The 12194-nt window shown below is 38.1% G+C and overlaps 1 protein-coding gene across 1 annotated transcript; it reads left to right on the top strand.

Moving 5' to 3' along the window:
• The first annotated feature begins 869 nt into the window (after window positions 1-869).
• LOC133133187 (non-histone chromosomal protein HMG-14A-like) lies at window positions 870-5104 on the top strand. The gene is made up of 6 exons (XM_061249263.1): window positions 870-1039; window positions 2490-2522; window positions 2715-2744; window positions 3133-3180; window positions 3546-3662; window positions 4357-5104. Exons 1-6 carry the CDS (start codon window positions 1025-1027, stop codon window positions 4405-4407), a joined length of 294 nt encoding a protein of 97 aa, XP_061105247.1. The 5' UTR covers window positions 870-1024; the 3' UTR covers window positions 4408-5104.
• The last annotated feature ends 7090 nt before the right edge of the window (window positions 5105-12194 follow it).

The following is a 12194-nucleotide window of genomic DNA, read 5'->3' as shown; positions in this document are numbered from 1 at the left end:
ATTCATACATAGGCTATGCAATATCCTACTACCTAAATTGCTTCAAATAAGGGATGTAGCCGTTTCAATTCGTTTTCTTCAGTAACAATGAAAGCCTGTGGACTGCAATGTAGCCTATTTCGCTGTGTTCCAGAACAAAACACATAAACTTAAACGCTGCATCGTTTTGTTTGGAAGTGGAGGTCCTCTGGTCATTTTAATACAGTGGTTGGACGTCTTGATTTTGGCCAGCAAAATTCCGTTTTAGGCTATTGGTCGTTAATTCTATTTTAAAACGTTATTTACTAGTTATTTCACGACAAACTTGTAGGCTACTGTGTCACGGCAAAACCACGAGACCATTTCGAGTCCAGTCATCTTAGGTTGTGCTCCTAGGTTGCAAGATACCGACTGCGCTACTGTAGCTAGGTAGTCCAGAGATTGCAACCGCCAATAGAAATCTGCGTTTCAAGAGCCAGGTGAATTTTTAGACGGATGAATTTGGTTGAACAGCCAAATAATAATTTAATGAACTGGCTGGGCGCCATGTTGTTAATATAATAAGCATTACATTTCCTTGTAGTTTTAACGATATCAAAATCGCCTGTATTTGCAGCCTAGAATAGAAATGGTTCCTTAATATTAACATACTTTGTAGCTATACGGAGTTATGTTGCAGGCTAAAACGTTTATGCATAGGTGGCCTCACAATATTCGAGAGATACTGAGATAGGTTCCTAATTTCTAACAACAATAATCCCTCCCCTCGTATTCAGGATTTCGCGGGTAAAGAAAATCCCATCGTTGAAATTCCAGTACTTATGCGGTTTCTTCGACTCTATTCTGATTGGCTGATAACAACATCAGTCACGATTTAGCCGCACCCCTCCCCCCATTCAACCACTAGCTAGGTTTAATGTTGCCGTGTGTTTACTACAGTATTAGTGTAACGGGAATATTAGTCTCTTCCATGCTGTGAACTCTGCGTAGCAAAACAGATAATTTTTGTTTTATTTTAAAGAAGAAAACTATCCCGGAATTCAACATGCCCAAGAGAAAGGTATGTAACTGAGACGTTTTCAATTCTGTAATGTTACACTGATACACTTTCCCTCCACTGAAATCAGAGCGCAGTATTAGGAATCCTTCCAGACAACGAAGATTTAATTGTAGGCCGTTTTGCGAATTGTAATACAGAATGGAAACCGTTAGGAATGGATATTATTTATTATTATTTTTTGTAGATTATTATTTTAAAGGCAACGTAAGTGCTTGCAGCCTGATTTCTTGAGTAGTGTACTCCTAATCTTGTGGCGAGTCTGGAGTCAAGCTTGGTCTCCATGCTGTAGAAACCACAGGCAGCCATGCTTTGCAGTTCTGACTAGCCATCGTGAAAATGAACAAACACAACTTCTGCGTTTTATTCACACACAGGCTGTTTGCTTGATTCCGGAGATAACAGTAAAATAATTGATGGTATTTTTTATTTGTCTGCACAACAAATTGCGTTGGCAGTCTACTAAAGATCCATATTTTAGTTATTTTTCCTTTGTTCATCGTGCTGGATCGTTGTAATAACTCCTTCTTGACGGCAGATGGCGAAGTGTAGTTGATTTTATTCCAGCCCCTCCCCCCGGCGCAGTAATACATTGCTTAGAAGAGCTGTATGGGATTTAGGTTTTTGTGTCCGTTTCGTTTTGATTCACTAAAACCACATGTATAATTATAGTTAGATTTGTAGTGTAGCAGGTTCGAAGCCAGACTAGACCATTTCTGTTTCCGAACAGTTAAATAAAGTTATCAAGCACCACAAAGCGTAGCTAGATGACTGGAAAGCAGAATATGACAAAGTCTAAATTACTTGAATTCAGAATCATGTATTGTGGTTAAGAATTAATAATCACATTGCTGTGTGCATAGGCCTACTATAAATTATCCTAATGTTATACACATCGCTTATGCATTTTTGTTTCTTAGCAAACTACAAAAAAAGTCAATTGATATCTAAACTTTCTATTTTGAGCGCTTGCTGTAACGTGAGCTACAATTGCCGAAACGGAATGTTTGAAACCTTATCTATGCTCACGGATTAGGCTGAATTGAGAACAATCTATTGGGGACACATTTGCACACCGTGTTGTGGTGTTCGTTTACTATTTTCTAGCTAGTAGCAGTCTCTTGCTTTGAATTGTAGCCCATCCTGCTTCTTTGAGGGTGGAAGTATAGTAAAATAGCGATATTATAATTTTAGAAGTAACACGCCATCAAAGCTAGTGGTGAAGTTTGGTCGCCAGCTGTAATTCCCTTGATTTGGTTTTCCCGCCGGAATGCTACTGTAACAGTAGCGCTGTTCGCTTTGTAACAATACTAGCTAGCCCGTTAATCTGAGTTCTGAGTGTTGGTTTTTTGCGAGCTCAGATTTAAATCTAATCGCACAGTACCTTGTTGAACAGGGAACCGTTTAAGAAGTAAATTATGCATTTTATGACGTTATGACGCATCTTTTCCAGACACAAGGAGGTGAGGGAGAAGTAAAAGAAGAGGTAAGATATTCACATTATTTATTTTTAATTTCTGGCTTTGTGGAATGAAAGCATGGTCTCGGTCTTTATGGATTATTTTGTCGAAACGTATCTTGTATTTGCGATCGTTCCCCTTAAGTATATCTGTATTGTGTTTTTGTCAAAATGTCACAGTTCAGTCAAGTTCTTTCTTTTTTCTCTTGATTGCTTAAGCCCCAGAGAAGATCTGCAAGGTTATTGTTGGTGAGTGAACTTTCTATTTGTTTTCACTCGTCTCTCGATCTTGTTTGTCAGTGATATAATCTTTTCATTCACTCATCCATTGTGCAGGTGTCTGTCTGCGTACTGATAATATTTCACTCAGACAACAGTGAAAAGTGAACGGAATATGCTCTGTCTATTGGCTTAATTTATGTTTGTAGACTTTAAGATCAGGAGTATGCAGCTTCAGGTAAAATTAGCATTTAGTTGGTTTAGCCTTTAATTGAGATAATCTCAATATTGATTTCCAGCATTTACTGATAATTGAACAAATGTAATTGTTATGATGTCTTATTTTATCGTGCATTGTAGTGACATTTGTACTGCTGAGCTTTTAAGAAGTCTTGTCATTGTCATGTCGTTTGTACAGAAACCATCACCCCAAAAGGCGGAAGTAAAACCCAAAAAGGTGGCAAAGGTATGTGCTTTCCCACACTCAGTGACCCCCCCTCCCACCAGACACTGTGAGCCCACACAGAATGCATTTCAAAAGCTGAGCTCTTGGAGTAAAGCTTAGCCCACATCTTAGATGCATATTTATTCATAAATTCATTGTAAATGGTGTAGTTGTTGGCTAAATTAGTTGGTAAGTTGGTATTGCTGTGGGTTACTGGTGGGTTACTGGTGTGGGTTCCAGTTTGCAGAAGAAATGATTGGACAGCTAGCACCGCTTTCTGTGCAGTTGTGTCAGTTTCAAAGATCTTCAAGGGTGACAGACCAGAAAAGGAATAATCAATAATCAAAGTACAGCTAGGTGGTGAGCTCCCTTTTCTACCTTCACAGAAGGAGAAAGCTGTGAACGACAAGAAGGAGGACAAAAAGACAAAGGGAAAGAAGAAGGCAGAGGAGGAGACTAATGAGGAGAACCACTCTGAAAATGGAGAGGCGAAGAATGATGAGGTGAAAGGAGAGAGGAATTTAATTTTGTGCTAACACTATCTTTTTTCTATATTGTTTTTACACAACCACAACAACAGGACCTCTTGTGCATCATTGTTTTATTACGGTTGGATTGTTGTGTCTTGAAATATTTAATTTTGTCTTCATTGCTGAAGTTGGAAACCAGTATTTATGCAGTTTATTATGTGATTAATTAAAGCTTGCCTCATTCAGCACTTGTGGACCAATAGTCGGGAACTATTGGCAAAAATGATTGTCTTAAATGCAAAACTCCTTCTAGATGTTGTTTAATTTGGGAACAACAATTATACCAAGTGACACTGGCTGTTGTGCTACCCATCCCCCAGGTCTTTAAACATCTCACAGACATGTCATTTCCACCATTGCGATGATGAATTGTAGAGAAATTCCATATGGCTCATTTGCTCCCAGCAAGTTTCAGACTCACCCATTGGTTTAAACTACCTCATTGATTGAACTGGAGTAGATGTAATTATTGAGGATCACATTTGTGTAATCTTATTGCACACTTCCTGTCTGCTAATTGGTTGACCACTAATGCTGAGGTGGTCCAAGGAGACATCTCGGACTAATCTCATCACATTATTGCAGCCTTGTGAATATGAAGTTGTTCGTTAAGGCCAGGCTGCTTGGCCTGTCAGGTCTGACCAGCTCTTGCATTATTGATTGGCAGGTGGCTGAGGCCCCAGAAGAAGCAGAGAAGGAGGAAGAAAAACCTGAGTAGCAACTCCCCCAGCCAGCCTCCACCCCTGATTGGCCCCCAGGTGTCACATGGTACCCCTAAACCTCCATGACGTATTGTTAACAGAGGAATATTTTTATCAACAATTTTATATCACTGCAGGTTTTTAGCACAAGACAAGGCTAAACATGGAGGACCTTGCTGTTGTGTCAACGAGCAAGACAAAGAATACCATTTTTTTTAATTTTTTTAATGGCATTATGTGGTTGTTGGTAGCTTGTTCAGTGTAGGAAAAAGAATACCAGTTGGTAGTCTGAGTGTTGTCACATCTTATGTTTCCAAAACCATTTCACTGCTGTAGGCTGTCATTTTGTTTACCTTCTGTATGTGCAGTGATTTTTTTTTTTTTCCCTTGTTTTACATTTGGGGGTTTTTAACTTTTTCCTTTTAAAATGGATTGTCTATAAGAAAGAGGAATTGTGTAAAAGAAACTGTAAACATTCCAGGTAGTTATGATGTGGACTGACTTCTTTTTTTGAAATAATCATGTTGGAAAATTATTTTGATAAGACAAAAATGATTGAAAAAGAAGCTTGCAGGTCATACTGTCAGGCACAACCTTAAAAAATGTTCTAAGATTTCCTTCAATTCAAACATCTGTGGAAATATGCAGTTGTCTATGTACCAACTTTCGAGTTCTGGGTGTCACTTAATAAAGTAATCCTTGGAATTTTCCTCATACAGTTTCACTCCGTTTTACTTCTCTGATGCATTTGGGACTTAAGCACAAAACCATTGGCTACTCAGAAATGTAGTATTCTAGATTACTTTGTGTTCTTGACAACTGCGTAAGAATGTTGAGTTAAAAAAAGCATCTAATATGCCAATGCAATAAATTGAAGACAAACTGAGTGTTCTGTCACGGTGTAGGATTCCTAATACCTGAGGTTAAATGTATGTGGTGAGGGGTTTGTTCCCATTAACGTTCTCTCTTCAAATGAGAAATATTTCAGACCGCCAGTGGCTTTTCTACTGAAAGGGATGACAACATTAGTAAATTGGTTGTAGTAGCCCAGGAGTTCTCAGACTATGCATGCCATGAAGAATGAAAGGTCTCTGTGGTTAGTTTTGGGTCCCCATGTGCACACTTCCACCAATTAGGAGCCTATTGATTCAGCTCTTTAAATTCATCAGTACATTTGTTTTCTTACCCCTCTGTAACCATTTGCAATGAAGCACAATGTGAATATGGAACTGTTGTTCTTCATGGCATGCATGGCCATTTCCACTCAGAGGATTGTGGATCCAGGACCTTTCTTCGCTTCAGCTCCACCCTTTGGGAGTGGCTTGAAGTAGGAGTGACATGTCCATACAGACGAAATCAGGTTATGTAACAACCTCTTACATATGAGTATAATGCCATAGATTTGGTGTTGTAAAGTTAAAGGAGTAACATTGTGGTTGATTATGACACTTGCTAGTTGTCTTTAGGCAACAATACATCAAATGTGCATAATTTTTGTATTATTCAGTCATTTAAATGTATTTTAAAACTTATTTTTCTAAGCCTGAATTTCCCACTATAAAAGTTCACCAAAACTGTCTGTGCGTGGTAATGAGAACGGTCAATTAACGATGATTGGCAGACCTTGCCCCCACTTTCCACACGTTGTTTGTTACCATAGCTACCTCCATGATATGCACTCATCTTGGGAGACTGAATTTTCACAAAAGCTAGCTGACTTAGTATTTCAATTATCGATAGCTAAAGTAAGGGCACTGACTTATCCAATAATAACGTCAATGAGCTAGCTAACGTTATCGATAACGTCACCATATGAACACAAACTAGCTAGCTAGCTAAATGAATATAACCAGAAATAGTCTAATAGTCCTTAAAAGGCAGTCTAATTTAAATTAATCTAACATTAGTCAAATATTTCCATTGTCTTGCATGGAGGCCAGTGCACAAACTATGGGTAACAAGTTATAAGGGAGGGATAATGGGAGTGGTTATCCTTGTCTGGCGCACTATGAGGAGAACATTCTCAACCGGTTGAAAATAGGACGATAAATTTAAAATGCTTATAATTAAAGAACAGAGATATTTAATACTTTAATTGTGTTTCTTCAATGCCCTCTTATGCAAATTGCATATAAAAACCCAGAAAGTGTGACCAACCACCATATTACTCCTTTAAAGGGGAATTTTCTTAGTACAACCCTTTTTTATTATTATTAAGCAGGGATTTGTTTGGAAAAACACTGGATGTTGTGGCTCCTTTCACGACTATTCTATTTATTTCCAGTTAACCTATGCTTGTGGTAACATTTTAGAATAATGGTGTATAATATTTCCATTAATAAGTGTATTTTCTGAATGTAGGTGGAATAAAAGTATAAAATATGACATTTATCCTGTTTTTTTAAGATGGGACATGGTGACGACTGTAGAAAGCTATATTTATTCTTATTTGTAATGTCCATGTAAAGAGGAGTCCCCCCAGCCTAAATTCCATCATGTTGACTCTGGAAAAACTGAAAAGCCCAACATTTTCTATTTTAATGGAAGATATTGACATATTTGCAACAGGACTATATAGAACTCAGAGACTACCAGTCAAAAACCAGTCAAAACCATTTTTTTAGTGTCAGACAATAATGCAGAAAACATTCACTCAGTGACTACTTTATTAGGTAGACCACCATCTTATTAATGCAAATATTTAATTAGCCAATCTTGTGGCACCAAATGTCGGAACGTGGAAGAAATGTGTTCTAAGTTACTTTGACCGTGAAATGATTGTTGGTGCCAGACGGGTTGGTTTGAGTATCTCAGAAACTACTGATCTCCTGAGAGACAGGTCTGTCCCTAGAGGTTGCAGAGAATGGTGAGAAAAACTAAAAATATGTATGAGTATGCAGAACATCTCTGAACACACAGTGTGTCAAACCTCTGAGTGGATAGGCTACAGCAGCAGAAGACCTAATAAATAAATACCTAATAATGCTCACTGAGTGTATGTTTCATAGAAAATGACAGAAAAGTGTCCACCACTTTATTAGTCCTCTCTTTATTTTGTGCACCCTACTTCTACTTGTGTAAATGATGTTTAAAAGTGCACAAAATCAGGGGCAAGTCGAATGAAAATAATTGATAATTCAAAGACTTATTGCAAAATACAGTTAAAATGGGACTCCTAACAACCATGCAAGAGCTGGTACACCACAGTACTTAACTTTCCTATCTCTCAAAGATGAAGTCACACGCAGTTTTTTATTACCTGCGTGTGTATATTGATAGATACCAAGCATTCACAGAACTTGCCATTAGCTTAAAGGGACGCCCCTAAAATACTATAATGAGCTTGGAATCTCATTCTTGGCTATTAGGAAATGAACAAAAGAGAAGAACATTTGCACTAGGCTAACAAGACTGGAAATTTGAGATGTGGAATAAGAATTTATGGACCGATGAATCTAAATTTGAGATCTTCAGGAGTAAGAGAAGGCAGTATATATGCCGCTGAAACAAAGAAATATTTGGAACCACGTCTACAACCATCAATCAAGAATGGTGGAGGATCAGTCCAATTTTGGGGTTGTGTAACATCATCTGCAGTTATTTATTTGGTTTTGATTAAAGGCATTACGATGCTAATATACAAACTATTTTTAACATAGGCAATACAATCTGGACAATGTTTGATTGAGAGCAAATTAATTCTACAGCAAGATAAAGAAGACCAAGCTGCTGGTGTTCTCAGAACAATGGACTGGATACCCCAGAGTCCAGCCCACAACATCATTGAATGTGTTAAACATTACTTGGAACGAGAGAAGCAGAAAATGCAATCATCTTCTGAGACTGAACTGGAGGTGTTTACAAGCATGGAAAAATATCCCAGCGTTTACCTTCAAAAAACTCAAAGCAAGTCTCAAAAATAATGGAAGCTGTAATGAAAGCAAAGGGTGGACACTCTATCCTGAAAGATTTTATATTGTACATACAGTAGTTGTGGAGGTCTTTGTCTTTTTTCGTTACGTATATGTTTGATGAGTATTTTAACTTAAATATTTTATTTTCTGACAAATAAATAAATACAAAAAAATAATAATAACTTGCACTTAATGGCTGGTCACTGGAAAGTAAATGAAAGGGTGGTCTCTGACATTTGCACAATACTGTGTATCCGTTCTTGACTGATCAGTCTCAAGAAATTCATCATTCCTTCTCTGTTACGCCATTTATGAAGCTGACAAAGTTTTTAAACACTGGTTGGTTGTACCAGGTGAAGTTCATAACCATTTTCCTATAGACTCTTGTCTTTTTTTGATAAGATTATAGAGTAAATTTTCTCTTTGAAATGTTTTCTTTTCAATGTATTCAGTGTGTGCTGTCAAAACACAACATAAGAATGTAGATTATCAGATTTATGGGAACTGCTGAAATGACCATTCATTGTATGATTCATACTGACAAGCCTTTTTGTTTAAGATTTCATTCTGCTATTATTGGGATGAATGATAGCCTGGAAATAATCACTGAAAAAGTTGTTTTAGCATTTCTTTGATGCTGTCTGAGCAAATGCAAATCAGGCTTGAGGGGAAATACACCCTTAATCCCTCCCGCATTGCTATGAGTGAAAATGAAATATATTTGTACAGTAACATTTCTGTGTAAAGCCATTACTTGACTATATTCCAGATTTGATTTAATTGAATTGCAGTAGTTTTTATATATGGCAGCGGCCACAGTGTGCACCATTTTCAATATGACAGTGGTTTTTAAAAGCTACATTCTGATAACACAAGGTTTCAGATCAGGATCACAGTTTATCAGAGTGATGGCAAGAGAAAAAGGAACCACAGAATTCTGAAGTGCATAGAAGCATCATATTTGCTGGCCTCCTAAATCATTGGCTAGTTTAACGTACAATGGGTCTCATGCAAGTACGAACCGATGTGTTCCTAAATTGCTTAAATCTCTTAAAACAAGCTATTTAAAATAACTAGGTGCATTCACCAATTTTCTCTTATTTAGAATTTCTTCTTAGGTAGGAACAACATTTATGAGTGCACCCGACATGTCGTATGAGTCATGTAAACGAGTGCCTTGCAGTGCATGTCAGAGCAGCTGGCCTGGCACACCAAACTCAAATCTAACTTTCAAAGTAGGCATTGCAGATCAAATATGTTCTTGTTAATTCCGTTGGCCATCTATCCGATGGAACCAACCGACAGTACAGTATATACTGAATCATAATGGAGATCTTCATTTAGGACAGTTGTCTGAAGTTAAGGTGCTTTTCTTGAATCGATGCAATTAAGAAACCAATACCATGTCTGACCAAAACATTAGCCTAAAAGAAGTAATATAAACTTTCCCACACTGTGTCTTGCACCAGGGAGACATGTATTGCAGAGATGCATTTCAAACATGGTATACATTATCATGAAAATACTAGGTCAGGAAGAGGCCATATTTTGCACTCTGACTCTGAGGAAGACATAGTTGATATCAAACATCAGTCTTTTTCCCCTCTTACATTAAACAGTGTTTTTGCTTTGAGCTTCCCCTGCTCCAGCGTTCCTTATTTCAGGCTAATTCGCATGAAGTTGCCCAGGTAAGGTATTCTTGACTGATGGTTTTAGATATAGTTCCAAGTATGTATTTGCTTCAGCGGTGTACATACAGTCAGGTCCATAAATATTGGGACATCGACACAATTCTCCTCTTTTTGGCTCTATACACCACCACAATGGATTTGAAATGAAACGAACAAGATGTGCTTTGACTGCAGACTTTCAGCTTTAATTTGAGGGTATTTACATCCAAATCAGGTGAACAGTGTAGGAATTACAACGGTTTCTATATGTGCCTCCCACTTTTTAAGGGACCAAAAGTAATGGGACAATTGGCTGCTCAGCTGTTCCATGGCCAGGTGTGTGTTATTCCCTCATTATCTCATTTACAAGGAGCAGATAAAAGGTCTAGAGTTCATTTCAAGTGTGCTATTTGAATTTGGAATCTGTTGCTGTCAACTCTCAATATGAGATCCAAAGAGCTGTCACTATCAGTGAAGCAAGCCATCATTAGGCTGAAAAATCAAAACAAACCCATCAGAGAGATAGCAAAAACATTAGGTGTGGCCAAATCAACTGTTTGGAACATTCTTAAAAAGAATGCAACACCAAAAGACCCGGAAGACCACGGAAAACACCTGTGGTGGATGACGGAAGAACTCTTTCCCTGGTGAAGAAAAACCCCTTCACAACAGTTGGCCAGATCAAGAAAACTCTCCAGGAAGTAGTTGTATGTGTGTCAAAGTCAACAATCAAGAGAACTTGAGGGTTCACCACAAGATGTAAACCATTGGTGAGCCTCAAAAACAGGAATACCAGATTAGAGTTTGCCAAACAACATCTAAAAAAGCCTTTACAGTTCTGGAACAACATCCTATGGACAGATGAGACAAAGATGGACTTGTAGCAGAATGATGGGAAGAGAAGAGTATGGAGAAAGAAAGGAACTGCTCATGATCCAAAACATACCACCTCATCAGTGAAGCATGGTGCTGGTAGTGTCATGGCGTGGGCATGTATGGCTGCCAATGGAACTGGTTCCCTTTTATTTATTGATGATGCGACTGCTGACAAAAGCAGCAGGATGAATTCTGAAGTGTTTCAGGCAATATTATCTGCTCATATTCAGCCAAATGCTTCAGAACTCATTGGACGGTGCTTCACAGTGCAGATGGACAATGACCCGAAGCATACTGCGAAAGCAACCAAAGAGTTTTTTAAGGCAAAGTAGTGGAATGTTATGCAATGGCCAAGTCAATCACCTGACCTGAATCCGATTGAACATGCATTTCACTTGCTGAAGACAAAACTGAAGGGAAAATGCCCCAAGAACAAGCAGGAACTGAAGACAGTTGCAGTAGAGGCCTGGCAGAGCATCACCAGAGATGAAACCCAGCATCTGGTGATGTCTATGCGTTCCAGACTTCAGGCTGTAATTGACTGCAAAGGATTTGCAACCAAGTATTAAAAAGTGAAAGTTTGATTTATGATTGTTAGTTTGTCCCATTACTTTTGGTCCCTTAAAAAGTGGGAGGCACATATACAAACTGTTGTAATTCCTACACCGTTCACCTGATTTGGATGTAAATACCCTCAAATTAAAGCTGAAAGTCTGCAGTTAAAGCACATCTTGTTCGTTCATTTCAAATCCATTGTAGTGGTGTATAGAGCCAAAAATATGAGAATTGTGTTGATGTCCCAATATTTGTGGACCTGACTGTACATCTCTTACTTCTGACAATTTCAAATTTAGACTCATCGGTCCATAAATTCTTACTAGGTATTCTTACCCAGTCTTGGTGTACTAGTGCAAATTTTCTTATCTTTTGTTTATTTCCTTGCTTTTTGACAGCTACACATCTTGTCTGACCCATAGGTCATTGAGTTGTCTTCTCACAGTCAAAGGAGTAGAACTTAAAGATTTTTATCTTTGAGAGATTGGAAAAATGAAGTACTGTCTCTGTGATGTTATCCATTGATGACAATTCACTGCTTAGACTACAGAATAAAATGTGTTTCTGGCTTGTATTTCCATTAACCACTGCAGAGAAGTTTACTTGGTATGTATCAGCATGCACACGTAGATATTAAAAAAGAGCTGTGTATATACAATCCCTCTCTCCAGACTTCCTTAACATCTGTCCATAAGACTAAGGCTCATCTTTGCATTTTTCCTTAATTCCAATCTTGCCTATCTGTTCTTGGTGCTGATGAAAGCTTTACATCTGGCAGTGTAGCCTCTG

Source organism: Conger conger, chromosome 7 (genome assembly GCF_963514075.1).
Source record: "Conger conger chromosome 7, fConCon1.1, whole genome shotgun sequence".
Lineage (NCBI taxonomy): Eukaryota > Metazoa > Chordata > Actinopteri > Anguilliformes > Congridae > Conger > Conger conger.
The sequence above is the reverse complement of the archived record's forward strand: the minus strand, read 5'-3'. Positions and strand labels throughout refer to the sequence as shown.

Coding starts and splice junctions, on each gene's coding strand:
- LOC133133187 (XM_061249263.1), top strand. Junction 2,745..3,132: donor GATCTGCAAGGTTATTGTTG/GTGAGTGAACTT, acceptor TCGTTTGTACAG/AAACCATCACCCCAAAAGGC. Junction 3,663..4,356: donor GAGAGGCGAAGAATGATGAG/GTGAAAGGAGAG, acceptor ATTGATTGGCAG/GTGGCTGAGGCCCCAGAAGA.